General features: G+C 39.5%; 1 protein-coding gene, 1 non-coding gene and 1 pseudogene across 3 annotated transcripts in view; 2 read left to right on the top strand and 1 right to left on the bottom strand.

Moving 5' to 3' along the window:
* The window catches only part of ANK3 (ankyrin 3), a 679,472-nt gene that overhangs the window by 538,005 nt on the left and 114,811 nt on the right, over nucleotides 1-26,656 (bottom strand). For both annotated transcript variants that reach the window (XM_057734351.1, XM_057734352.1), the window contains exon 2: nucleotides 18,878-18,916. In XM_057734351.1, coding sequence (XP_057590334.1) covers nucleotides 18,878-18,916 — 39 coding nt within the window. The remainder of the gene's footprint in view (nucleotides 1-18,877; nucleotides 18,917-26,656) is intronic.
* LOC130854639 (U6 spliceosomal RNA) lies at nucleotides 20,215-20,321 on the top strand. The gene has a single exon (XR_009054088.1). It is a non-coding gene; the product is annotated as a U6 spliceosomal RNA (small nuclear RNA).
* LOC130854718 (small nucleolar RNA SNORA11) lies at nucleotides 22,466-22,606 on the top strand (annotated as a pseudogene).

Below are 26,656 nucleotides of genomic sequence, written 5' to 3'. Positions count from 1 at the left end.
AATGATCTTTTCCATTAATTTTTAATATGTTTATTGTCTGTATCTCCCACTAGAAACATGATCTGCCTTACGTCAGGCACCAGATTTATGTGCCTTACCACCAACCATGGTGAAAACACAGCAGAAGCTCAGGAAATACCTGCTAACTGAATAAGAGCCCCCAAATATGGGAGTCCCTACTGAAGTTTTATGTTACAAGGTTATGCGTAACCTTTGGTAAGACAGCAGCATCTCTAGATATTAGTGATTTCAAAAATGTGGCTCTGTGAAGAACTGCTTATTTGGTTACCTGCAGCAAATAATTTGTTGTCAGGTAAGTAGCTTAGCAATGATCATCTATGAATATCAACAGAACCAATAATGTAGCACATTGTTCATTTTGAATTCAGCTCTCTGTACAAGTGTGACCAAAAAACCTAGGAAATTATCAACAGCCAGACAAAAAACAGTCTCTGGGCGACTAAAGATAGGTGTCCACAAATAAGAAATACAAAAGGAGAGAGAGGATAGATTTTGGGAGGTAGCTTTTAGAACTCTAGATCTGATTTTTATCCTGGAGAGAAAGAATAAAAGCCAAAAATAGACTTTCGCATGCCATGTAAAGTCCAAGGGACTATTACAAAGTCATTAAGCACACACGCACGTGCACACACGCACACACACACATACACACACATCTTCCTCCCAAGAAAGTGGAACTTCGGCCCATGTGAGGGTGTGCTGCCCTTGGGGACTTGTTTCCAAAAAGTGGAGTATGGATAAGGAGGAAAAAGTACCTTTATAGTGCAAAACCTGGCAGACACTACCTTGCTCTGGGGACCAAGGTTAGTATCACCACTGAGAAGCCATGGGCGTAGCATGTACTCTTGATATCGGTGATGAGAAGGGCACCTCATCTCTGCGGTCATGCTGCCCCAAGCCCGTACCTCCAGTCTCACCAAGAGAAAACACGAGACAAACTCAACAGAGAGACATTCCAAAAACCACCTAACCAGCATTCCTCACAGCTGTCAAGGTTGTCAAAAACAACGAAAATCTGAGGAATTATCAGGCTAGGGGAGGCTGTGAGAGAGATGATAACTAAATATAACATGGATCCTGAAACAGAAAAGGGGACATTAGGGGAAAACAAGTGAAATCCAAATAGAGCGCCGAATTTAATGAATAATAAAGTAAGGACGCCAGTTCCTTAGTTTTGGACAAGGATACCTGGGTCGTGTAAGATGTTTACAGTAGGGAAAACAGGATGTGGCGTGTACGGGAACGCTGCACTATCTTTGCAACTTTTCAGTCAGTGTCACATTATTCTAAAATTACAAGTTTATTTACAAAGACACGGCAATTCTTCATGGAACAATCCCAACAATACAGTATTTATTGATATGCTAAGGTGAAGTACAGGTGTGCCGCATGCAACCATTTCTATATTTAAAAGGCTATAAGTGTGTGTGTATGAACCTATATACACATAACATCTCCCTTCAAAGATGCATCTGGTACTTATATATATCACACATGGCTATGGGAAGGGCCATGGGGCAACTGGGGCAAAAGAAAGCAAAAATGGATTTACTTTTCGCTATAGAATCACTTTTGTATCTTCCAGATTTTATATTCATCTATTATCTATTCCAAAAAATATGTTACATAAGCCACAATCAAGGGCTGATGAGACCCTAAATGACCACTGTTGTATATGTAAATATAATTCTTTGAAATAAGAAATAAAGCCTCCACAACAAATTTGTAGAACTCAGTAGTAATAACTTGTGCTGGAACAGTAATAACAGCACTAATACGGGGCTGACTGTGTGTCAGGCATGACTCTAGTTGTTATGTTTGTATTAACCATAAAATCCGTGCTGTTATTTGTGCTGAATACAAAAGATTTCCCATATGACCACTGGCATTATTCACTAATGAGTTGGACATTTTCTCCTGGCCTCTTACAGGCTATAGAGATGAAATTTCTCCGTTTAAACTATGGCTTTATTTCTTATGCTCCTTCAACAATATAACGGAAGACAGGCAGAGGGCCCAGCAATGTGGCATCTTCTGTAAAGATCTGCCGTTCTTTTCTATTGATAATTAGGCCACATGGACAATATATATGTTTGAAACTCATTTGCCTCTGCTGTTACACATGCTTAATATAGTTTGAGCTACACACATCAACTGGAACATCCCCAAGGATTTTAATCCCCGGGAGTTTACCATCTAGAAAGAATATATCATAATCTTATATTAATACTATATTTTACAAAGAACTAAGACAAGGTATCAGTCCTTTTTCCGATAGTCACTGATACACTGACACTTCATACACAAAACCCCAGCAGCGACAAAAGCTGAACTAGAAGCCCACTTGCTTTGGGAGGACACAGATGGTAAAGATAAGTGCATCCTAAATGCTTCGAATTGCTCTGTCCTAAAATGAGAGAGTGGCCCCATACAATAAAACACTCCATACTGACTGTAAAAAATTAAAAAACAATTTTTCCCATAGCAGGCCAAATCACAAAGGGGAAATGCAAATGGTAATGTTTATATGCAAATGTTATATCCCTGAATTTCAAAAACATTTATATCAATTTTAATGTTCTGTTTCATTTCTTCAAATAATTTACATAGAGAGCCATCTGCAGAAAAAAAATGCTAAGTGCTATTTTCAAGCATAAAAGCAAGGCACTGCAGTAATGAAATGTTGTTATAAGAAATTTCATCAAACGTGTTACTAAAATCCATATCCAGTGCCTATAGATGTACATGAATCACCAGCACAGTAAAATCATCAGAAAGAAGACACGTTTAATTTCACATGAGTTTTTCCTAGTGAAATCATTTTGGCTCCTAATTATTGCCAGTTCTTTGTAGTCATCACAAGCTATTAGTTCAATAATCCAAGCTGCTATTTGGCCAGATATCAATATCACACTCAATGATATGCAGTTTCTACAAGCCGTCTTTTCCTCCCTTGGGACAGTGGCAGAAGATCTGTATCATTTCAGTCTCCCATCTTCTCTCCTCTACCTGTAAGACTACTGTGAATGGTTTGGAGGCACACTCCTCAGCCTCACTGAATCAACACCAATGTATAATTAAAAATACAAACATTGGTTACAAGCATATACCCGAGCATTTGTTTAAAAGCTGGCTCGTTAGTATTTGAAAGAGAAAATCTGTAAAGGTCAAAGATTTACACTGGGGGTAAGGGTGGGGAATGGGCAAAATAGGTGAAGGGGGTTAAGAGGCATAGACTTCCAGTTTTAAAATAAATAAGTCATGGGGATGTAATGTGTAGGATAAGGAATACAGTCAATAATATTGCAATAACTTTGGTGACAAATGGCTACGAGACTTACTGTGGTGACCATTTCACAATGTAAAAAAACATCAAATCACTGTTGTACACCTGAAACTAATATAATATTGTAAGTCAACTACATCTCAATTAAAAAAAAGGATACAAATATTTTTGAAAGAAGGATTTACATGAAAGATGGCTCCAAAAAAACTAAGAATAAATCCTGATTACAAAGGTTTAAATGATCTTCTATTCAGAGATGACTTTCAAACACAAAAGAGCTGAAGGTACCGCAGATTCAAAGCCACTGCTTTATGTCAGAGAAGTCCACAATAAATAAAAACCAAAAGTAGAAGAATGGAAAGCTACATGTGCGTTTTCTTAATAAAAGAGTGACTAAAGCAGCATGTGACTCCATCATGTTCTATAAAACTATTTCATCTGCTTCAAAGCCTGATTTCAACACCTACTGCTCACCTTTTTATCTAAAATGATCAAACCAAAATGCCTTCAACAAATAAAGCTTCTTTGGAAAAGGCATTTTTATAAATAATACTCCTCAAAGGATGTAAATACATAATACCAAAAACAAGAGCTGACCAAAAAAAACAAAAACACAAAAAACATAATCAAAAGAAAATATTGTCTCTCATTTGATTGCTGGCTTGTGACAAAGCTTGTGAACTCCTCTCCTGGTTGCTTAGCAACCAGTCTAAGCAGCAGCTCCAGCCTGTAAGAAATTTTCATGCCAGAGCTGTGGAAATAGACACTAACTACCCAGTGTATTTTTCAAGGTTACTTACATTTTCAAAAAAAAAAAAAAAAAGGAAGGCAGAATAGTGCCCTTGGGGTTCCTAAAGCCAAAGACCTAGAAAGAAGTTCCCTAATAATACTTTGAGCCCCTCTATGGTAATCCCTCACCATCTATGCTCTAAGTAGACAACTCCCATATTGGGAAGGAAAGGCCCCAACACCCACAGGAAGTGTGGCCCATCACTGAAATAAAACCACCAAGCTCCATGAAACTAAGTCATTAAGTTCAAGAGTTAGGAGGTAGAGAGTGGACCTTTATTGCATAAGCACCACTATTCATGGTGCACTCTCTATGCTGTTCCCAAGATTGCTTTTGAACAATAGACCAAGATTTATTTTAGGTTATGCTGTCTTCGTTTTCCAATAAATACATTATTATAACTTTCTTTGAGAATCTTCCACCATCCTTGATTATGGCCGACCACAGCACTAGACAATCCCTAAAATGAGCAGTTTATTTCCATAGAGACGCATCTTAAAAGCCTGGGCCTGGTAAACACAATCAGTAAACTTACTGGCATCAGCACAAGTGAGAGGCACAGACCAGCTTTAAGTCTGTCTCCATCTTGGTTCCGCAGAGGAAAAAAGAAACAACACACATCACCAGGTGAGATGAGTCCAGACCCAGAGGCTCTTGGAGAAGGGAAAAGCGGAGACACACAAAGAATGGTTCATGTTCATTGGAGGACCGGTGTTAATGTTTCTATACTTAGTTACGGATTCTATCCATTTGTGTTTAATGTCCAGGCCACGAAGGAAGGGGGTGTGCCTGCTTCACACAGGTAAATGATGTGAATGGGGGCATGTGGTCTCTCTCTCTCTTTTTTTTAAATTAATTAATTAATTTATTTTTATTTATTGGCTGTATTGGGTCTTCGTTGGTGTGCGCGGGCTTTCTCTAATTGCGGAGAGCGGGGGCTACTCTTCATTGTGGTGCACGGGCTCCTCATTGCAGTAGCTTCTCCTGTTATGGAGCACGGGCTCTAGGTGCATGGGCTTCAGTAGTTGTGGCACATGGGCTCAACAGTTGTGGCTCATGGGCTCTAGAGCACAGGCTCAATAGTTGTGGCACATAGGCTTTGTTGCTCTGCGGCATGTGGGATCTTCCTGGACCAGGGATCGAACCTGTATCCCCTGCATTGGCAGGTGGATTCTTAGCCACTGTGCACCAGGGAAGCCCATCTCTTAAATGAGTTAGTTGTATAGTGGGACCGTGGAACAAAGCACTGGACCAAGGTCTGGGCTCTAGTTACAGATAGGTCAATTATGGGACTTGTGTAAGTCATATAAATTGAGCTTCCATTTGTCTATAAAGTTATATCAAGAGTTTATCTGCCCATTTCATGAGGATGGTCTAAAAAAAAATCAGTAAAATAAAGTAACACAACTTCTAAATGCTCTTTCTCATTTTATGCAACACTTCCTGCCTCCTCGAGTTACGTTGCAGGGGTGTCATGCTGGTACTGATTATCTCCAGAGCTCCAAATTATTAGTAGATGGTAATGTATTTCCACTTATTTCTGTCTATAAAGAAGTGATTAGGAAAATAAAAAGACAGCTTTGTCATTAGACTTTAAACCAGCAGAAAATATAGTGCCAGCTCTTGATGGGCAGCAATACTAACAGCCAGAAAAGAAATACAAAAAATAAAAGGTAATCATTTGGGAATTCCCTGGTTGTCCAGTGGTTAGGACTCCACGCTTTCACTGCCAAGGGCCCAGGTTCAACCCCGGTCAGGGAACTAAGATCCTGCAAGTCACACAGCACGGCCGAAAAAAAAAACAAAAAACAAAAAATGGTCATCATTCTTATCATTCTTCCCTATATTTAATAAATAATAATAGTTCCCTATTATTTTCCGATTTTAAAAAATGATGCACCTTTTAGATTTTTGACGGATGAATTAGGACAAAAACAAACAACTGTAAATTGCGCTGGGGAATATTTTCCTTTTGAATACTGATAACAGTCAAAACTAAAAGTAATTTAAAAGCTTCTGATTCATCAAATTAATTGGTTTCATGAGATGATTTAGAAAAAGTACACATCATCCTTTCTTAAACATATATTTCTGCAAAAAGAAAAATCTTTCCTCATTGGGCAATTAAAAATATTTACTTTTTCATTAAAATGTATGCCTTGGAGATATTGAATTAAAAAGTGAAAGAAGAGTTGTCAATTTTAATTTGAGATACTGGAGGGTGTCTAAGAGCTGTCTGACTTAAGGTGAAACCATGCCAGGCGTGTACTCATGAACTGTTAACCTTTGTTTGGGCACATTCACATCATTTGCAGAAACGGTTGAGTTTACTAAACATGGCAGGCAGGTGGCACAGGCCAGTCTTTAGCAGGCAGCACAGAAATCACAGAAGAGAGAAGAGGAATCTGAGATGGAAAACAGTTGCTACACCACTGAGAAGCATTTTCTCCTATGGCTGTAAGCCCTGACCTGCCACATGACTCATTGCAGCTTCCTGCACAATGCCAGAAGCATCACCTACGTCATGATAAATGTGCTGGAATTGTCAATAGCTAAGTCTACTAGCAAATGTGACTCTCGGCTCCCTGCACCCCAGATCCGGCAGGAAGAACACTTGCACAGAACAGATGTATGGAATACACCCAACAAGCTGTTGTATGTTGAGTTCACGTCTTATTTCATGCAGAGGTATCAGGGAAATGAGAGCGCTTAAACCTTTATTTGAAATGGAACAGATAAAGAACTGTAAAGGAAATACAGTCTTTAGAAGAGGAAAGGCGTAATGAATCAGTCTTTCCCCCATATGCATGCATTCACTGAAGGCAAGAACCTAAAAGAAAGCATCGCCTTCCAGGCCAAGACACAAAAAACTAAGATCTTCTCAGTAAAGCTCTGTGCTAGGGACCATACTGGGTGTTATAAACAGTCCCATAAGGTAGGTATCACATCTAATCTACAGATGGGTAACCAGGGCTCCAAGAAGTAAAGTGAGAAGACGTCACCTTCCAATGCAGGGATGTGGGTTCGATCCCTAGTTGGGGAGCTAAGATCCCACATGCCTTGTGGCCAAAAAACCAAAACATAAACAACAGAAGCAATGTTGTACCAAATTCAATAAAGATTTTAAAAATGGTTCACATCAAAAAAAAATCTAAAAAAAAAAAAGTATCTTGTCTGGGGGCACTCAGGCAGTGAGAGATGGCACTAAAATTTGAGACTGCATCAATAAGACTCTCAAGCTCATTTATAAAACACATTTCCTCACTTTCTAATTAAAAAAAAAAAAAAACAATAAGAAAGGCCAAATCCAACACAGGATACCCAAATCATTGCAAAAGGCTGCCTATTGAATTCTGGAAATTTCCCATTAAAGAGCAACATATTTACGTGGCAGAAGGTTCTAGCATATGTTCTATCTATATCATTTCCAAGTACCTATCAGCACAGTGCTCAGGAATCCTGACAAGGCTGACATCTTAACTGCTGACTCTTTTCTCAGGAGGTGATACATGCCTCAAATTATAGCTGGATATTCAAAACACTGGATCGGAGTTGAAATAAATAAGTGAAGTAAATAGCTGTCACCAATATGGCTGTCCCAGTCACAAAGCTAATCTAGTGAGTTTAAAACTGTGGTGGGTGCGAGGAGGCAGGTTAGAAGGCAGAGAGCCGAGGTGAGGAGTGAAGAGCAGGGCTGTACCCAGCAAACCTGAGAGCAGCCGGAGAGAACAGAGAGAGGGGAAACTTACCGGGGAGGGGAAACCTGTTTCTCGCGGCTCCTAAGGTCAGCAGCAGCTCCTGCCGAATTCCCTGCAAGTGGCCAGCCAGGGCCAGTACGTGAAATGTCACACACAGAAAACAGAACAATTTTCCCAGTCTCCCTCACTTAGAATCTAATGCATCAGCGGTCAGCATGGCCCTGGAAAGAGCATGACTTGGGGGATCAGTTAAATTGGGGTTCAGATAGGAGTTCTCCTATTTACCAACTACTTCGAGCCTCAGTTGGCCATCGATAAATCAAGGGTAATTAAACCAGCCTAGCAGATCATAGGAGAATCAAATGAGTTAACATCATGTAGCACATAATGGCCGCTCAAAACATGTTAGTTCCTTTCCTTTTCTTTTACTGCACCATTTGCAGTCATTAAGTATCAACAGATTAGTTTTAGGTTCAAAAGACAAACTACAATCAACTACATCAGGAAGTCTTTTTCTCTCTCGTGAACCTAAAAATGAATACATTGGGGGTCAGGGAGCGATGGACTGGGAGTTTGAGGTCAGTAGACGCCAACTATCACATACAGAACGGATGGACAACAAGGTCCTACTGTGTAGCCCAGGGAAGTATATTCAATGTCCTGGTTTATCCCAGGACAAAAACTTAAAAAAGAAAAAAAAAAAACCACATACATGTCCTATGTTCTTTCTGGCCTGAGACAGAATCACTTTTGAGTTGGAATTACAGACTGAGCCGTGGATGATACGCATCACACTCTATGGTGAAGAAAGGAACCCATCATTGTAGCTTAGAGTAAACAGTATTTATCACACTGAGGTTCCTCCCCAGGTCCTCCTGCTGGATGAACTAGCAGATTAACTCGTATCAAGAGGCTCAGCAAGAATCTGGAATTATGAAGACTTTTTAGAGCTCTAACTCACATCACTATAAACATACACAAGCACAGACTGTGTGTGTATATGTGTGTGTGTGTGTGCATGGAAATGCGTGTATACATATGTACATATATATTACATATAGTGATACCTACATGTGTATAGTGATAACATACACATTAGATAGATAGGTAGACAGACACATATATACATACACAGACAGACTGATAAACATTTATCATTAAGACCAAATGAGACTAACATTCTCACATCCTATTCATCTATTTTGATCCAACTTTCAGAACATCACAAATGGACGTGGAGGGTGTATGACATGTGGGCCAGGGATGCACCCATGGGAAGAAACTTTGATTATTTTGAAATTGGCTTTTTTTTTTAAGATTTTTAAATTATTTGTTTATTTATTTATTTATTTATTTTATTAGCTGAGTTGCATCTTCGTTGCTGCACACAGGCTTTCTCTAGTTGTGGCGAGCGAGGGCTACTCTTGGTTGTTGAGCACAGGCTCTAGGCCCAGGGGCTTCAGCAGTTGCAGCATGTGGGCTCAGTAGTTGTGGTTCACAGGCTCTGGAGTGCAGGCTCAGTAGTTGTGGCAAACGGGCTTAGCTGCTCCGCGGCACATGGGATCTTCCCAGCCCAGGGCTCGAACCCATGTCCCCAGCATTGGCAGGCAGATTCTTAACCACTGCACCACCAGGGAAGCACCTTGAATTTGGACTTTAAAGCATCGTTTCCCAGATCCATCACCAACATCTTGCCTGCTGCTTCATTACTACACTATTAAAAATGTTAAGTCTTCACCAGTCTCTTAAAACCTACTACGTGGAAGATGGGCTTACAATGCCATCAACTGAGGAAAAGGAAGGAGGAAGTGGCATCTACATGTGGATGGTGGCGATATTTAACATTTAGCACATACATGTAGTGCACCAAGAACTTTTTTGAGAATGGTGAGTTCTCATTTATTTTCATAGTAACTCAATGAGGTAAGGACCTGTTGTGACTCCCCTTTAGAAATGAGAAAATTGAGGAGTATAAGCAGTCGGGTAACTCGTTCACAATTCCTAACTAGTAACTAACCTGCCAGACTTGAACCAGTAGGCTATCCTGTCCTCTGGAAGCAGGTGGTTTGTGATCAGGAACCGTATCATTCCCCAAACTAGGACCACACTTTCCATCCTAAAGAAGAGAGCTGTAGGGTAAGAATTCACCTTAGAATTCCAGGGTACTAATCTGAGTTCCAGAGACCCAGTTCACATACTAAGCCTTTAAGATGTGATCACAGATTTAGATGTGATATGGATAACTCCATTAAAAGATCTGCCACAAAGGGACTTCCATGAGAGTTAAAAAAAATAAGAGTGAAATTATAAGACAGTGTTCAGGTAGCTTGAAATCTACTCCAGTGCTTCAAAGAGATTAACACATTCGATACCTTACCATATCATGATCCACAATTGCATCCAATTTGACGTGAAGCACATCTGCACTAGACTGATCTTAACTGACAGTTCAAAGCCCCCACATGACTCTAGCCTACCTTTTCAGCCACATTCGCCATCCTTTTCAGCCATAATTACCACCTTTTGATTTCTGGATCAAAAATATGACCCAAAACTGTGCCATAACATGTTTTCTAAAAATTAACATATTCTATCGTTAACAGTTACACCTTAGTTGGAAAATACATGCTTGTTTACTAAATTTTTAAACTAAACTTTGCAAGTTAAAGATGATATAAAGAGAATTAGAAGGCAAAGGAACTCTAGAAAAATATTTGCCACCAAAATGGAGTCAAAGGACTATGAATATTAATATATAAAAAGCTCCTATGAACTGAAAAGAGAAACATTAATACCCTAATACAATAATGCCCAAAGACAAGAATAGACAATTCACAAAAGAAGAACTTAAATGTTTACTAAGATGAAACAATGTTTACTACGCAAGAGGAAAAAAAAAGGATGGTGCACTTTTGTGGAAAGATTCTTTTATAATACTGTATTTTTAGAAATGGAACTTTATCAACTGCCAAAATCTTGAATCTAGTAACCAATCCAAACTAGTAGCATCACCATTATATGTTACATCCTTTTACAGGGCAAATATGACAGTCTTACCACTGACTTGAGCAAAGCATAATAAACCTGCAGGGAAAAGTACAGATTATTCTCTGAACCTTCAGGGAGACAGTAAACAGACAGCAACAGAGGTCTGGGAGAAAATACTGTGATATCAGACATCATTTTCAAAATCTTTTACAACCCTATAAAGTGGGGTACTGGAAAACAGAGAGTTAATTGAAAAATTGGGCTTTTGCATGGTGTAGAAGGATCCTACAGAGGACCATTTTGTGAGAGCTTGAGTTTAACACGCTTTGGTTATTGATTCTTTGGTCTGCTGGGCCAGGATTCTAAGCCATAGGTTCTGAGCTTGCGTAAGTTACTTATATGTGATAACTAGATGTTAGTTAACTAATGACTTGTCATTTATAAGATGATTTCTAATACAGGTAAATTATATACATTTGTAACTATTCTGAATAAGAGATATGATTTTTTCTCTCTTTCTTTCTTTATGCAACCCTATGCCTCTCCCCATCACATTCTCTCTCTCTCTCTCACACATACACACACGCATTCCTAACACATTTTTTAAAGGACCAACAATAACATTCTCTTTAGAACAGAAAACAAAGCAAACACATCTTCCTTGAATGTCATGAAAAAATGTTTCGGGACTGATACTCCCAAGAGAAAATGGAGTCTTTTCTTCCTACTGACCACACACCTTCAAGAAGGGCCCACCTGAAGGAGCAAAAAAAGCAAAGACACTCAGCCTTCAGATCGGTCCTGAACTGAGGGAAGTGACAGCAGGTGTGGCCAGAGCTCTGTCACATCCAAACCTCGCATCAGTCAACCTCTCTCCCCACAAAGACCTTCAGGGCGGGGGGGCATCCTCCCAGTGGCAGCTCTGATCTGTTCTGAATGTAGAAGGAAAACACACTTTCACAAACACCACCCACCATCCAGGTATTTTTAGTCAGCCTCATTGTAACCCATACCCTCAAAGTGGGCGTGAGTCAATTCTGACAGTTCTTAGAATTGTGTCATCAGGATGCAGGCTCCGCCCGACAGGAGGGAGCACTGTCCCCGATTACTCACATTCCTCAGTCCAAAGACAAAAGGACTCGATCAGAGAGGCTCACGCTTTACTTCATCCTTTCTATTAACTACATGGAACGTTCTGTCAGCACACCTATCTACAGATGTCAAGTCACATCTACAAACATCTAAATCAAAGGCCTGCCTAGGCAAGTCTTTGGCGGACAAGATTTAAAAAGTGACCTCGGTTTCTTAAATGCTGCCGTTTGATTCACATTCCATGAAAACACATAATCAAAGTTGGGGCGAGGGTGGAGAAAGAGCCCAATACCAGACATAATAAATGGGTTTCCTTTCATTTTTACGGATGCTCTTTTTATCTCGTTAAACTCAGAATTCACCCAAGCCATCCCTTTAATTTATGCACCATGAAATCACATCTCCTCATTCTCTAGTCCCAGGAAGACTGTAATATTTTAACTGAATGAGAGGAGTCAATAACAAGGATTCTGAAAGAGATGACAAAAATGCCATGTTGCCTCCTGGGGCCCTGCTTTGCTAGCCGAGTGGGTCAAACATGAAATGCCCGGAAAGGGAGGAGCTGGAGTGGTGCCAAGCTTCGAGGGGCCTCTTTAAGAGTTCAGATCGCTGACTTCTGGTATGTTCTTTGAAACTGTGACAAGAGAGAAAAACTCAGCTGACAGACCAGCCAGGTTCCAAAGCACCAAGACAGCTGAGTTTATACTGAAACCAAATAGAGGCCAGAAGAGACACTCCCAAGATTCCAAAAATGTAATGCAGAAGAAATCCTTCACTTTGGGGCTAAAAGGCATCCACTCTCAGCCTCTTTTTGCCCCAGTCGGTTTCGATCACTCGGCTAACTGAATTCCTGATGCTGTTAGAGCCTCTAGAGAAATCATTTCAGCCTGGCATTCCCAGTAGCTGCCTCAGGTCTTCAGACATCACCGGTACAAAGCCAGGACTTCAGTAAAGACAGCATTTAAACCACGTGTAAAAGAGTGCTATAGAAGGTAGCATGATCACGATTCATTCCAGAAGCTGTTTAAATGGCTAAAGGCTAAATAAGGGAGGTCGATCTGTGCACAAATACGTGAGTAGAACAGAACAAGAAAGTTCTAAATCCACACATGAGTAGTTGTTTCATTCTCATAGAAGATTTAAGATCAACAAAAATATTCAGTTCTGAAATGTGACAACATATATTTTTGCTCTTCGCCAGAGTATTGGTAAAATGCATGTTTCATTCATTCTGAAAATGGTATCAATTATAAACTATGCTAGATTTAAGATTCTAAAGCAGAGAACACTTTTGAGCAACCACAGAATCCTAGAAATAGAGTAAAAATGGGGGAAGCTGGGAGACAGCCATTCCTGTTTTGATTCTACTATCATTACTTCAGACAACCTTCTAACATTTTTATTTACCTAACTATATAAAACAAGGGTTTTGAATGAAACCAATCAAAACCTACCTTAGCTTTGAAATTCTGAAGATCTCCTTTCAGCTCCCTGTAGGGCCACTAACTGGGAGCTATGCTTTCGGTCCATTTCACTTATGACTCAACTTTTTTAACTTTAGAAAATATAGTGATACTTTTGTCCCCTGAAATTATTGGGGAAAAAAATATCCTAAAAGTGCAAAAGTTCTGCAAGAGGTCAGACATATGAAACATGGGCAAAATGAAATTAAGTGCAGGACTCAGATGAATCTGGTTTCAGCTTATCATTAGTGACACAACACTGACCAGCAACACAGCAACATCCTGCAGAGGTGGGACCCTGCAGGTGACATGATGAGAAATGCCTACTGAACCAATGTAAAAATCTCAATAGACGACATTAGCATCCTTACGAGTAGTTCATGACCACCCCAAAATGAGTATTACTCTGCCACTTCATTGAACAACAAAATATCATGAGTGGGACTTCCCTGGTGGTGCAGTGGTTAAGAATCCACCTGCCAATGCAGGGGAAATGGGTTCAATCCCTGGACCGGGAAGATCCCACATGCCGCAGAGCAACAAAGCCCGTGCACCACAACTATTGAGCCTATGCTCTAGGGCCCGGGAGCCACAACTACTGAGCCCACCTGCTACAACTACTGAAGCCCATGAACCTAGAGCTCATGCTCCACAGGAGAAGCCATCACAATGAGATGCCCGTGAACTGCAACCAAGAGTAGCCCGCGCTCACCACAACTATAGAAAGCCCATGCACAGCAATGAAGACCTAATGCAGACAAAAATAAATAAATAAATAATTTAAAATTTTTTAAAACATAAAGAGTTAAGGTAGATAATTCAAGTGCACTTATATACATATATTTTTTTAAATTAAATTACTTATTTATTTATTGGCTGTGTTGGGTCTTTGTTGCTGTGCACGGGCTTTCTCTAGTTGCAGCAAGCAGGGGCTACTCTTCATTGTGGTGTGCTGGCTCCTCATTGTGGTGGCTTCCTTTGTTGCAGAGCATGGGCTCTAGGCACGCACGCTTCAGTAGTTGGGGCACACAGGCTCAATAGTTGTGGCTCACAGGTTCTAGAGCACAGCCTCAATAGTTGTGGCACATGGGCTTATTTGCTCCGTGGCATATGGGATCTTCCTGGACCAGGGATCGAACCCACGTCCCCTGCATTGGCAGGCGGATTCTTAACCAGTGCATCACCAGGGAAGCCCCTGCACTTTTATTTTAAATTAAGGTAGTGATAAGTGTTAAACAAAATAATTAAAGGTTCTATAAGCAAGAAATAGAATTACAAGTTATTATTAGGTTTAGCCACATGAAATAACTGATGTTTTGAGATACCAAAATGGCAATTTCACATAATCTAACCCAATAAAATCTACACATATGTGTGCAGAAGTCACCTTACAACCAACACTAAGCCATAATAACATGAATTATATTATTTGATATTTATTGAGCTCTTATTATGTCACTAAGTTAAACGTTTCATCTCACGACAAACCTATGAGGTAGGTATTCTTACTAAACTATTTTCAAATGAGGAAAATAAAGCACAGAGCAATTCAGTACCTTGTCCAAGAGCATAGTACCAAGTAGAATCGACATTTAAATGCAATCTGTCTTAACCATTACCTTAGCCTGACAGTTGGAAAGAATGATACCTCCCAGACTAAAAGCAGAAAGACCAGCGGAAGTTACGAGCATGTGGAAAGATGAGTGAATGGTGGAAACTCAGGAAGATGGGAAGCTGAGAGGGAAGCTGTAGCATTTACAGGCACAGCTCACAGACAGTGTAGGTTTGGTTCCAGACCACCACAATACAGCAAACATTGCAATAAAGCAAGTCACAGCAATTTTTTGGTTTCCCAGTATATATAAAAGTTATGTTTGGGGCTTCCTAGGTGGCGCAGTGGTTGAGAATCTGCCTGCCAATGCAGGGGACACGGGTTCGATCCCTGCTCCAGGAGGATCCCACATGCCGCAGAGCAACTAAGGCCGTGTGCCGCAACTATTGAGCCCATGTGCTCCAACTACTGAAGCCCATGCGCCTAGAGCCCATGCTCTGCAACAAGAGAAGCCACGGCAATGAGGAGCCCACGCACCACAACGAAGAGTAGCCCCCCACTCACCGCAACTAAAAAGAGAAAGCCCGTGCACAGCAAAAAAGACCCAACACAGCCAATAAAATAAATTAATTAATTTTAAAAAAAGTTATGTTTACACTATTAAATTATGTAGTCTATTAAATGTGCAATATCATTATGTCTAAAAAAAACAATGTACCTACCTTAATTAAAAAATATTGCTAAAAAACACTCACTATCCTCTGTGCGTTTAGTGACTCAATAATCTTTTAACTGGTGGAAGGTCTTGCCTCGATATTGATGGCTGCTGACTGTTCAGGGCGGTGGTAGCTGAAGGTGGCAATTTCTTAAAATAAGACAACAGTGAAGTCTGCTGCATCAACGGACTCCTCCTTTCATGAACGATTTCTCTGTAGCAGGCAATGTTGTTTGATAGCGTTTTACCCACAGAACTCCTTCCAAAATTGCAGGCAGTCCTCTCAAACCCTGCCACTGCTTTATGAAATAAGTTTATGTCATATTCTAAGTCTTTTATTGTCATTTCAACAATCTTCCCAGCATCTTCACCAGGAACAGATCCCATCCCAAGAAATCACTTTCTTTGTTCATCCATAAGAAGCAACCCCTCACCCATTCAAGTTTTGTCAGGAGACTGCAGCCATTCACTCACATCTTCAGGTTCCACTTCTAACTCTAGTTCTCTTGCTATTTCTACCCCAACTGTAGTTACTTTCCCCCCTGAAGTTGTGAACCCCTCCAAGTCATCCATGAGGATTGGAATCAACTTCTTCCAGACTCCTGTTAATGCTCATATTTTGACCTCTTCCCATGGATCATGAATATTCTTTTTTTTTTAAAGCTCTTTATTGGAATATAATTCCTTTACATTGTTGTGCCAGTTTTTGAGGTACACCAAAGTGAATCAGCTGCATTTATACATATATCCCCATATCCCCTCCCTCCCGCAACTGCCTCCCACCCTCCCTGTCCTGGCCCTCTAAGGCATTACCCATTATGGAGTTTATCTCCCTATGTTATGCAGCAACTTCCCACTAGCTATCTATTTTACAGTTGGTAGTGTATATATGTCAGTGCTACTCTCTCACTTCGTCCCAGCTTCCCCTTTGCCCACCCCCACCCAGTGTCCTCAAGTCCATTCTCTACATCTGCATCTTTATTCTTGCCCTGTAACTGGGTTCATCAGTACCATTTTTTGAGATTCCATATATATGAGTTAGCATACGGTATTTGTTTTTCTCTTTCTGGCTTACTTCACTCTGTATGACAGACTCTAGATCTAACCATGAATATTCTTAATGGCATCCAGAATGGTGAATCCTTTATAAAAGTTTCTTTGATTTACTTTGCCCAGATTCATCAGAGGAACCACGATCTATGGCAGCTATAGCCTTACAAAATGTATTTCTTTAATAATGAGACTTGAAAGTTAAAATTACTCCTTGATTCATGGGCTGTAGAATGGATGTTGTGTTGGCAGGCATGAAAACAGCATTAAATCTCATTGTCCATCTCCATCAGAGCTCTTGGGTGACCAGGTGCATTGTCAATAGGCAGTAATAATTTAAAAAGAATCTTTTTTCCTAGCAATAGGTCTCAACAGGAGGCTTAAAATATTCAGTAAACCAAGCTGTCAACAGATGTGCTGTTATCCAGGCTTTGTTGTTCCATTTATAGAGCACAGGCAGAGTAGACTTAGCATCATTTCTAAGGGCCCTAGGATTTTCAGAATGGTAAATGGGCACTGGCTTCAACTTCCAGTCACTAGCTGCATTAGCCCCTAACAAGAGTCAGCCTGTTTGCTGAAGCTTTGAAGCCAGGCAATGACTTCTCCTCTCTAGTTACGAAAGTCCTAAACGGCATCTTCTTCCAAAAGAGGGCTGTTTTGTCCACACTGACACTCTGCTGTTTAGCATAGCCACCTTCATCACCTTAGCCAGATCTTCTGGATAACTTGCTGCAGCTTCTACGTCAGCACTTGTTTCTGAATCACTTTGCACTTTTATGTTATGGAGACGGCTTCTTTCCTTAACCCTCATGAACCAACCTCCGCTAGCTTCAAACTTCTCTTCTGCAGCTTCCTCACCTGTCTCAGGCGTCACAGAATTGAAGGGACTTAGGACCTTGCTTTGGCTGAAGTGAATGTTGTGACTGGTTTGCTCTTCTATCCAGATCATTAAAACTTTCTCCATATCAGCAATAAGGCTGTTTCACTTTCTTATCATTCATGTGTTCACTGGAGTAGCACTTTTACTTTCCTTTAAGAACTTTTCCTATTCAGCTACTCAGCACTCACTACTCAGCTAACTGTTCGGAGCAAGAGGCCTAGCTTTTGGCCTATCTCAGCTTTTGATATGCCTTCCTCACTAAGCTTCATCATTTCTAGCTTTTGATTTAAAGTGAGAGATGTCGACTCTTCCTTTCACTTGAACACTTATAGGCCATTGTAAACTTATTAATTAGCCTAATTTCAATATTTTTGTGTCTCAGGGAATAGGGAGGCTCAAGGGAAGGAAGAAATTGGGGGGAGGGCCAGTCAACGGAGCAGTGAACACACACACATTTATTGAGCTCACCATCTTATATGGGCGTGGCTCATGGAACCCCAAAACAATTACAATAGTTAACATCAAAGATCACTGATTACAGATCACTACAACAAATACAACAGTAATGAAAAAGTTTGAAATATTGTAAGAATTATTGAAATGTGACACAAAGTGAGCAAATGCTATGGGAAAAATGATGCCAACAGACTTGCTCTATGCAGGCTTGCCATAAACCTTCAATTTGTAAAAACAAACAAAAAACAAAAACAAAACACAAAATGCAACACCTGCGAAGCACAATAAAGTGGAGTGTAATAAAACAAGGTGTGCCTGTACCTTCACTGTATGGGGAGAAGGCACCCGCACGGCCCACTGAGCAGAACATTCCTCAGGGTTAGACAGACACATCAGGTTATCATGGCGAAAAAGTCTTTCGCTACTAAAATGTTCAAATGGGCTCTCCTCGTTCTAATTCCAGATCTAGAAGCCAATGAGCGATCGTAACTGGACTCCCATGCAGGCTTTTCAAATAGGAGAGAGAGAACGTACTAATAAGGTAAGCCAAGCATTTGGCTTTCATGGAATCATAAAGGGAGAAATTGATGCTATATCAGTCTTCAGGGACATGGCTACCCTCACATGCCATAAACTCAAACTGAAGACCAGATGTGGAACAGTGAACACCCTCAAGGTACCGTCCTACTATGAACACATGTCCAGGTGACCAGGTGACCCCAGTAAGCAAATAAAAGCTTTCAGATTCCTCTCTAATTTAAAAAAAGTAATAAACTAGTTAAAAGTGGCATCTCATATAAAAAATTCGAGTCCATGTTTACAATGACAACAAAGAAGAGAAACCGCAAATAACATATTTGTTGAATTCAGTGTTAATTTCATTTACCTTTCTAGAGCTCCGTGAATAGTAGGATCCATAGTCACCCTAAAAGCAAAGAAACCGACATTTAGCAAATGTGAACGAATTTCATATATTTACCACGACAGTAGTTTACAAATACTTGCTATTAATGAACTTAAAAACAGAGGAGGCACCTTAAAAGGTGACAGAAAGAAAAACAGAGGAAATATGGTGGATTACAGGGAAAGATGTCTGCAGGAAATGCTTAGATAACTATGCAATAAAGAAAAGCTCGGAAGTATGCACACCCCATCAACGGCATCAATAATTGGAATAGAATTTTTAAAGATGAAGTTGTGCCAAGTGCACAAAAGGTATGACCCTGAACTTGAAATGAATATGCCCATGAGATACAACTTTGACAGTTATAATAAAGATAATGCAAAAAGAAATTTTTCCTCTTTGTGAAAATGCTGGCAGAGTGAAACATTTTCCCGTACCATTTTCCTTCGCAGCTATTATGAGAAAACCATTTTCTCTCTCAAACTTCATTACCCCAAATATTGTTTACCAAGAGCCAGAATAACAAGGCATGTTAAAGCCAAAAGCCTGATTATACAAGATGAAAGGGCTCCTATAATATTATCACAACTTCAAAAGAGAAAATGAAGGGCCCACCCTGAGTACAGGTACTCCAAGATAAAGGTAATGCTGACTTTCTGTTTTTACAAAATACTAAGTTTATCCCATCAGGGGAAAAAAATGCTCTTAGCTCATTTCCTATTAGGATATAGTAACATGCAAGATGCAAATTATTCCAACAGGAATCAAAGATTATATATGGAGAATGTGAAGAAAGGAACATTCTGCTGGAGACCTTTATCTCTAACGACACTTGCATTAGGTAACTCGACTCTACCAAAACCTATAAAATTGATGCCACAAAGACTATTTAATCTGCCAGATTTTTAAAATCCACTATCAAATCATAAAGAATTAAATCTGAAATTTGAAGTTTCTATCTAAGGCTCCATTAAAGGAAAATAAAATTAACATTTCTAAAACCTTACTTTATTCTCAGGCATATTTTTTAGCTTAATCTTTATAACTTCTAAAACAGTAACTTTAATAACTGTATAATTATAAAAGCAATATACATTCATTGTAGAAAACATGTAAAATACAGAAAATAAAAACTAATCACAGCCCTACCACTTAGAAGAAAAGTAACATTTTCTCTTGTTCCCTTTCAATATACAAAGTCACACACACAGCATTTTGAATGAGATTTAGAATTATACTCCATACACAGTATATCTTGCCTTTTCCCCTTAACAGAGAATCATTTCTACATATAAAACAGCCTTTGAAAATACAACCTTGTGCTCGCTTCGGCAGCACATATACTAAAATTGGAACGATACAGAGAAGATTAGCATGGCCCCTGAGCAAGGATGACACGCAAATTCGTGAAGCGTTCCATATTTTATGATTGAACCTGGTGTACCCCCCCAAAAAAAATAAATAAAAAAAAAAAAGAAGAAGAAAAAAAGAAAATACAACCTTAATAGATTGCAATCCTAATCTGCATATTCATAAAATTCGTTCAAACATTTTCTGATATTTATTATTTAAATCATCTTGTTTTTGTCTAGTACATCTAACATTGCAATAATATCCCTGTATAAAAACCTTGACATTATATTGGCTAATTTCCTTAAGTGAAATTCACCAAAATGGAATTTCTGAAGAAAAGGCATAAACTTTTTCCATGACATTTGTCTATAATTTGCTCACCAAAAGGACAAAAACCTACAGACTGCCCATCAAAAGGACAATGAACAGTGCAGCTCAGTTTCCATTTCTCAAAATGTTCACAAATGTACCTTGACATTTTCATAAAATACTTTTATGTCATAGCAGAAATAGCATTTACTTTTTAGTTTTTCTTATTATTACTTCTGAGTAATTTTTAAAATTTATAGTAGTTCTCCTGTTACTGCCTTTGACCATTTTTATTTAGGAAACTTGTGGTTTTCTTATTGATTTGTAAGAGCTCCTTATGCAATAAAGACATTAATCATTCCTGTACTATAATTGTATACATATTTTCATTTGCCTTACTAGTCTGTTATTTGCATTTAGGTTTGGGTTATAATGGTTTCTGATGCACATAAGTTGACATTTTATGTAACCAAACATATCCATCACCTCTTTTGTGGTTTCTTCCATGGTTTCTATGCTTAGAAAGTTTTTCCCCAGTCCAGTTTTGATGAAATAGCTACTTATATCCCTCCAACTCTGCTACTACCTTTTACCCTTGGCTCCTTCTTTCTCAACCTGTGTAGAACCTACTGTAGGTGTGGTATGAGGCAAGTTCTTATGTGATTTCTAATGACCCCCTCTCTCAGCCTTTTCTGCAACATCCCTGGTAAAAATCATTCATTCCTTTGTGGTTCATCCGTGTAAGATTCACTTTGAGAACAGCTGCTTTGAGGAACAATCTGAGCTCTAATGTCAGTTTTGACACTGGGGTAAGCGGTTTTCAACTTCTCTAAATTTGATTTTTCCTTACAAGTAAAATGGGGATAACAATACCTATCTTATAAATTGTTGTAAGGATTAAGCTAAATAATTTACAGAAAGCACTTATTTCAGTGTGTCGCACAGCACATGTGCTCAATAAGTCAGTGGCTAGATACCAGATTCAGGGCTATTTCTCTTCCTCTGATCCATCTGTCAATTCGTGTGCTCACAGTGTAAACTTGATAGAACACATAATATTTGGCAGGAGAAATCTCCAACCACTTTTTCTAAATTTTCTTGGTCATCTTGACCTATTTTTTCTTTACACAGACCCAACCCACTTTTCATTTCGGATGTTCTTTTCTTCCCACAATTCATTCTCACTCTCACTCTCTCTTTGGCATGACTTGACACGAAAAACAAAACTCCCAAAGCAATGTTTAAAAGTCATGGTGAACACACATATCCTTATCTTTTAATTGATTAAAATATTAAAATTCTAGGGTCTCAAATGATGAGTTGGATGTTGGCTATGGATTTAAAACAGGTAGTCCTATGATAGTGAAGAAGCCTCCTTCTAGTCTTAGTTTTTTGAAATTGAGTATTTTTGTCTCCATCCCACAGAGAAAACTGAATTTTGAAGAGGTAACATGAGTTGCCCAAAGTCATAGTAGGGCCTGAATGTACACCCAAGTTGTCTGTTTTCAATGCCTTTCCATTTTCCATTGCAACCATCCTACCACTACATAATACAGTCAGACTCCAACTCAGCAATATCTTTTGTCCCAAACTTAGCCATATAAATTCACTTCGACCTTATAAAACATCTGATGAAAATATTGTAATAAATGATGGCTAATTTCTCAGCTGATCTGAAGAAATGTAGATCATCCATTATTATTTGTAGAAATATTTCAAGAGTCATTGAGTTTTTATGGGAAAGAGAATTGAGTCGGAGATGCAGAGACATGGCTCAGAAGCCTCCCTAGTCATCACCTGAACAGAGAGAACAAAGAACTTCCATGACGTTGGTCCATTGAGGGCATAAACACTGGAGGTAGAAAAGGGTAGGACTTTCAAGCGATATATAAACTCTTGAAAGAGAATTGGAAGTCAACAGAGGAGATGGAAACAGTAATCTAAAAATAGGGTGGCTCATCTGTTTACAACACACCAACAGGAATCTGGGTTCATTGTAACAAGGGGCACAAAGCTTGGGGCCTTCCTGTGAACAAATACCCAACACATGTGCCCCTGCACCTCCATGCAGCTGCTGGGCAGGACCAGTGGGACAGGGCTCAGTATTGGAAGGAAAGCGATAGTATTTAGTGGGTGAGTTTGCCACCTAGAGCCAGTCCAGTCCACGCGTGGGTGGGCCATGAGTGGTCTTATAGACATACAGGCTTTGAAACTCTCCCTTCAAGGAAAAAAGAAAAATAGATTCCAACTATATGCTACTCTGGAAAAGGCAAAACTATGGAGACAATAAAAAGATCAATGTTTGCCAGGAGTTTGGGGGGAGAGGGGAGATGAATACACAGAATACAGAAGTTTTTATGAGCCGTGAAAATACTTTGTATGACATTATAATGACTTTATGTCATTACACTTTGGTCCAAACCCACAGAACGTGCAATACTATTTACTTCACTAAAGTGAAACAGAAGATGAACCGGGGACTTTGGTGATTATGAGTGTCAAGTAAGTTCATCCTTAGTTTAAAAAAAAAGTCTTAAGAACACTCAGAGTAGATGTTTTGGGCAAAACTTTTATATACGTATTATATATGTATGTGTGTTTGTTGGATTGCAATGTAAAATGCACTTTTGAGATCAAAAATGTATGCAGGCCACTGTAGTTATACTGGCAAATAAAAGCACAAATTAATCTCAAAAATATAAATAAATAAAATAAAATAAAATAAAATAATAAAATAATAATAGGGTGGATGAAACAAGCCAAAGTAGAGTAGCCTCTCCTCCTTCTTTGTAGACCCGTTAGGGCTGAGGGTATCTGTTGGACCAAAAGCAAATAGGAATAAGATTTGGCCCATGTGCTTTCCTTTTCCTGGCTACCACCCAAGCTCTGATCCAAATTTTTCCCCTCCCTCTAACCCACTGCATTTTGGAAAGGCAAGTTTTCCTTCTATTGGTCTGATCCCAAATAAATACATGTGCTGCTCTAGGATAGTTTGGCTTCAGCAATTATTGAAAATGCAACAGGGCATAAAAACTGCAGATAGAAGAAACGTGCAGTTTTTAAAACTTTCAAATAAAGTTGACCCTTGTGTTTTCCAGAAGGTAATTATCCAGGTGATGCTCTTCCTCTGGGTCAGTTCTGCCCTCTCCTGGGAGAGTTCCTTCATCAGCCAGCTTCCTCCCTTCTTCCCAACAGGAACCCCTGATGCTGCCCCTATGAAACCTCTCCATGTTCCAAAACATACTGCTTCTACCATTTTTTCCCTTATTCCCCCCAGAGGAGCCCTGAGAGTCTTGTTAAGAGCTCATCTGGATGACAAATAGCCAAGACATAGAAGCAACCTAAATGTTCATCAACAGAGGCATGGATAAAGAAGATGTGGTACAGGGCTTCATAAGTGGCGCAGTGGTTGAGAATCCTCCTGCCAATGCAGGGGACACGGGTTCGATCCCTGCTCCAGGAAGATCCCACATGCCACGGAGCAACTAAGCCCGTGTGCCACAACTATTGAGCCTGTGCTTTAGAGCCCGTGAGCCACAACTATTGAGCCCATGTGCTGCAACTACTGAAGCCCACATGTTCTGCAATAACAGAAGCCATGGCAATGAGGAGCCCGCGCACTACAACAAAGCCCCCACTCACCGCAACTAAAAAGAAAGCCTGTGCACAGCAAAAAAGACCCAACACAGCCAATAAAATAATTAATTAATTTAAAAAAAAGAAGAAGATATGCTACATATATACAATGGAATACTACTCAGACATAAAAAAAAGAATGTAATAATGCCACTTGCAGCAACATGGATGGACCTGGAGATTATCACACTAAGTGAAGTCAGTCAGACAAAGAAAGACAAATACCACATGATATCACTTATATGTGGAATCTAAAATACAACACAAATGAACTTATCTACAAAACAGAAACAGACTCACAGACTTCCAGAATGAACTTATGGTCACCAAGGGGGAAGGCTGGGGAGGAGGGATAGACTGGGAGTTTGGGATGGACACGTACACACTGCTATATTTAAAACAGATAACCAACAAGGACCTACTGTAAATTTTTTTTAATTAAAATTAAAAAAAAAAAAAAACAGGCTTGACAAAATGCATCCACACACCCCCTTTACAGCTTTACACCAGGACTCTCTCCCCTCCTGACCAACCCCCAACCCAAGTTCCTCCTCCCCTGTTCTCATTCTGCCAAACACGTCAAAATCATATGCTGTGAGGGAAAGTGATATGTTTAAATAGAATTCGAATAAATTAGAAAAGATTAATTACAATTAAATTTAGTAGAATAGAGACTTCCCTCGTGGCGCAATGGTTAAGAATCCGCCTGCCAATGCAGGGGACACAGGTTCAATCCCTGCTCCAGGAAGATCCCACATGCTGCGGAGCAACTAAGCCCGTGCGCCACAACTATTGAGCTCGTGTGCCTTGAGCCCATGCTCCTCAGCAAGAGAAGCCACCACAAGGAGAAGCCCACACACCACAATGAAGAGTAGCCCCCGTTTGCCACAACTAGTGAAAGCCCGTGTGCGGCAGTGAAGACCCAATGCAGCCAATAAATACATAAATAAACTTAAAAAACAAAAGGTAATGTTAAAAAAAAATTAGTAGAATAGCATTTAAATAGAAACTAGCCCTTCCGCTTCTCTCTTCTCATAGCCCAAACCACATATCCATGGTTCCACAGGGGAACAAAAATGCTTACTAAGTCTTCATCCTTGTCTTGATAGTGATAAAAATGGGAAGCACAGTTACGTGCCCAGGGATTCCACGTTATATACTTTTTTTTAACTTCTTCAATGTGCATATTTTTTCTAGTTACCTTTTCTTATTGAAGTGTGGTTATTTCCCATGTTGTGTTAGCTTCAGCTGTACAGCAAAGTGATTCAGTTATATACACATATATTCTTTTTCAGATTCTTTTCCCATATAGGTTATTACAAAATATTGAGTAGAGTTCCCTGTGCTGTACAGGAGGTCCTTGTTGGTTACCGATTTTACATATTTGTGTGTATATGTTACACCCAAATTCCTAATGTATCCCTCCCCCGACCCTGTTGTAAGGTGGTGAGCACAGCTGCCTTCCACATGTTGTATTATTGGGCCCATAAAACAACCCTGTAAAAAAAAAAAAAAATCCTGTGAGAACAGGAGGATAGACCCTATCATTGTTTTATAAGAGGAAAGTAATGAGCCAAGAAAGAAGTGAATCACCTGGAGCTGTGTGCTTCAGGAGAGGCAGTAACAGAACTGGAACCCAGGACTCCTGTTGTCAAATCCAAAATTCTTCCTGTTTCCTGAAACTGACTACCACAGTCTCTAGAACCATGATTACTAAACTTTCACGATTTCTATTAGAGCCACAGAGGCAATCATGGTTCATCTCCCAGCAATTATTCTCCAGCAAGACTATTCTGAAGTCCATGGTAATTACTTTAAGACTGTCCTACACAATTCTTGTTTCTTCCTTGACTGAATAATCTCTTAAGGTAACAAGCAGGGAAATATAGGTCAAATCATGTCTGAGTTTATAAAGGCAGGATTGGAGGTTATTATATTGCTATGAATGTGAGGTAAAAAAGGTTCAACATCAGTTACAATAACTATGTACAATTTTATGAATGCTTTCTTTTAAATAATGACCCTATTTCCAAGGAGAGATTGCATTTGTGATTTTTCCATATCTGACATATTCCTTATGTATACATCCAGTTAGTCAAGGTCTACAATAATAAAGAACTATTCCATCCATGATTCAATATGCATACCCATCATTATAGATGGGAATCAAGTTTAGTTGTGTTTGTACCATCAATCTAAAATGATAAGTTCTCATCTAGTACTTACTATGTGCCAAGTACTGTTCTAAAGGGTTCACAAATATTTTCTCATTTGATCCTCACCTAACAACCTTACAAGGTAGGTACTTTTATTATCTCCTTTCACATACATGGAAACTGAGGCCCAGAGAGAGTGAGTAACTTGCCCACAGTTACATAGTAAATAAATAGCAGTAAATAAATAAGCTTAGATTTGAATACAGGTTGTGTGGCTGCATAGTCCACAGAACTTCAATACCTTGTA

This window comes from Hippopotamus amphibius, chromosome 5, assembly GCF_030028045.1.
Source record: "Hippopotamus amphibius kiboko isolate mHipAmp2 chromosome 5, mHipAmp2.hap2, whole genome shotgun sequence".
Classification (NCBI taxonomy): Eukaryota; Metazoa; Chordata; class Mammalia; order Artiodactyla; family Hippopotamidae; genus Hippopotamus; species Hippopotamus amphibius.
Note: the sequence above shows the minus strand (reverse complement) of the source record. Positions and strands in the feature narration are given on the sequence as shown.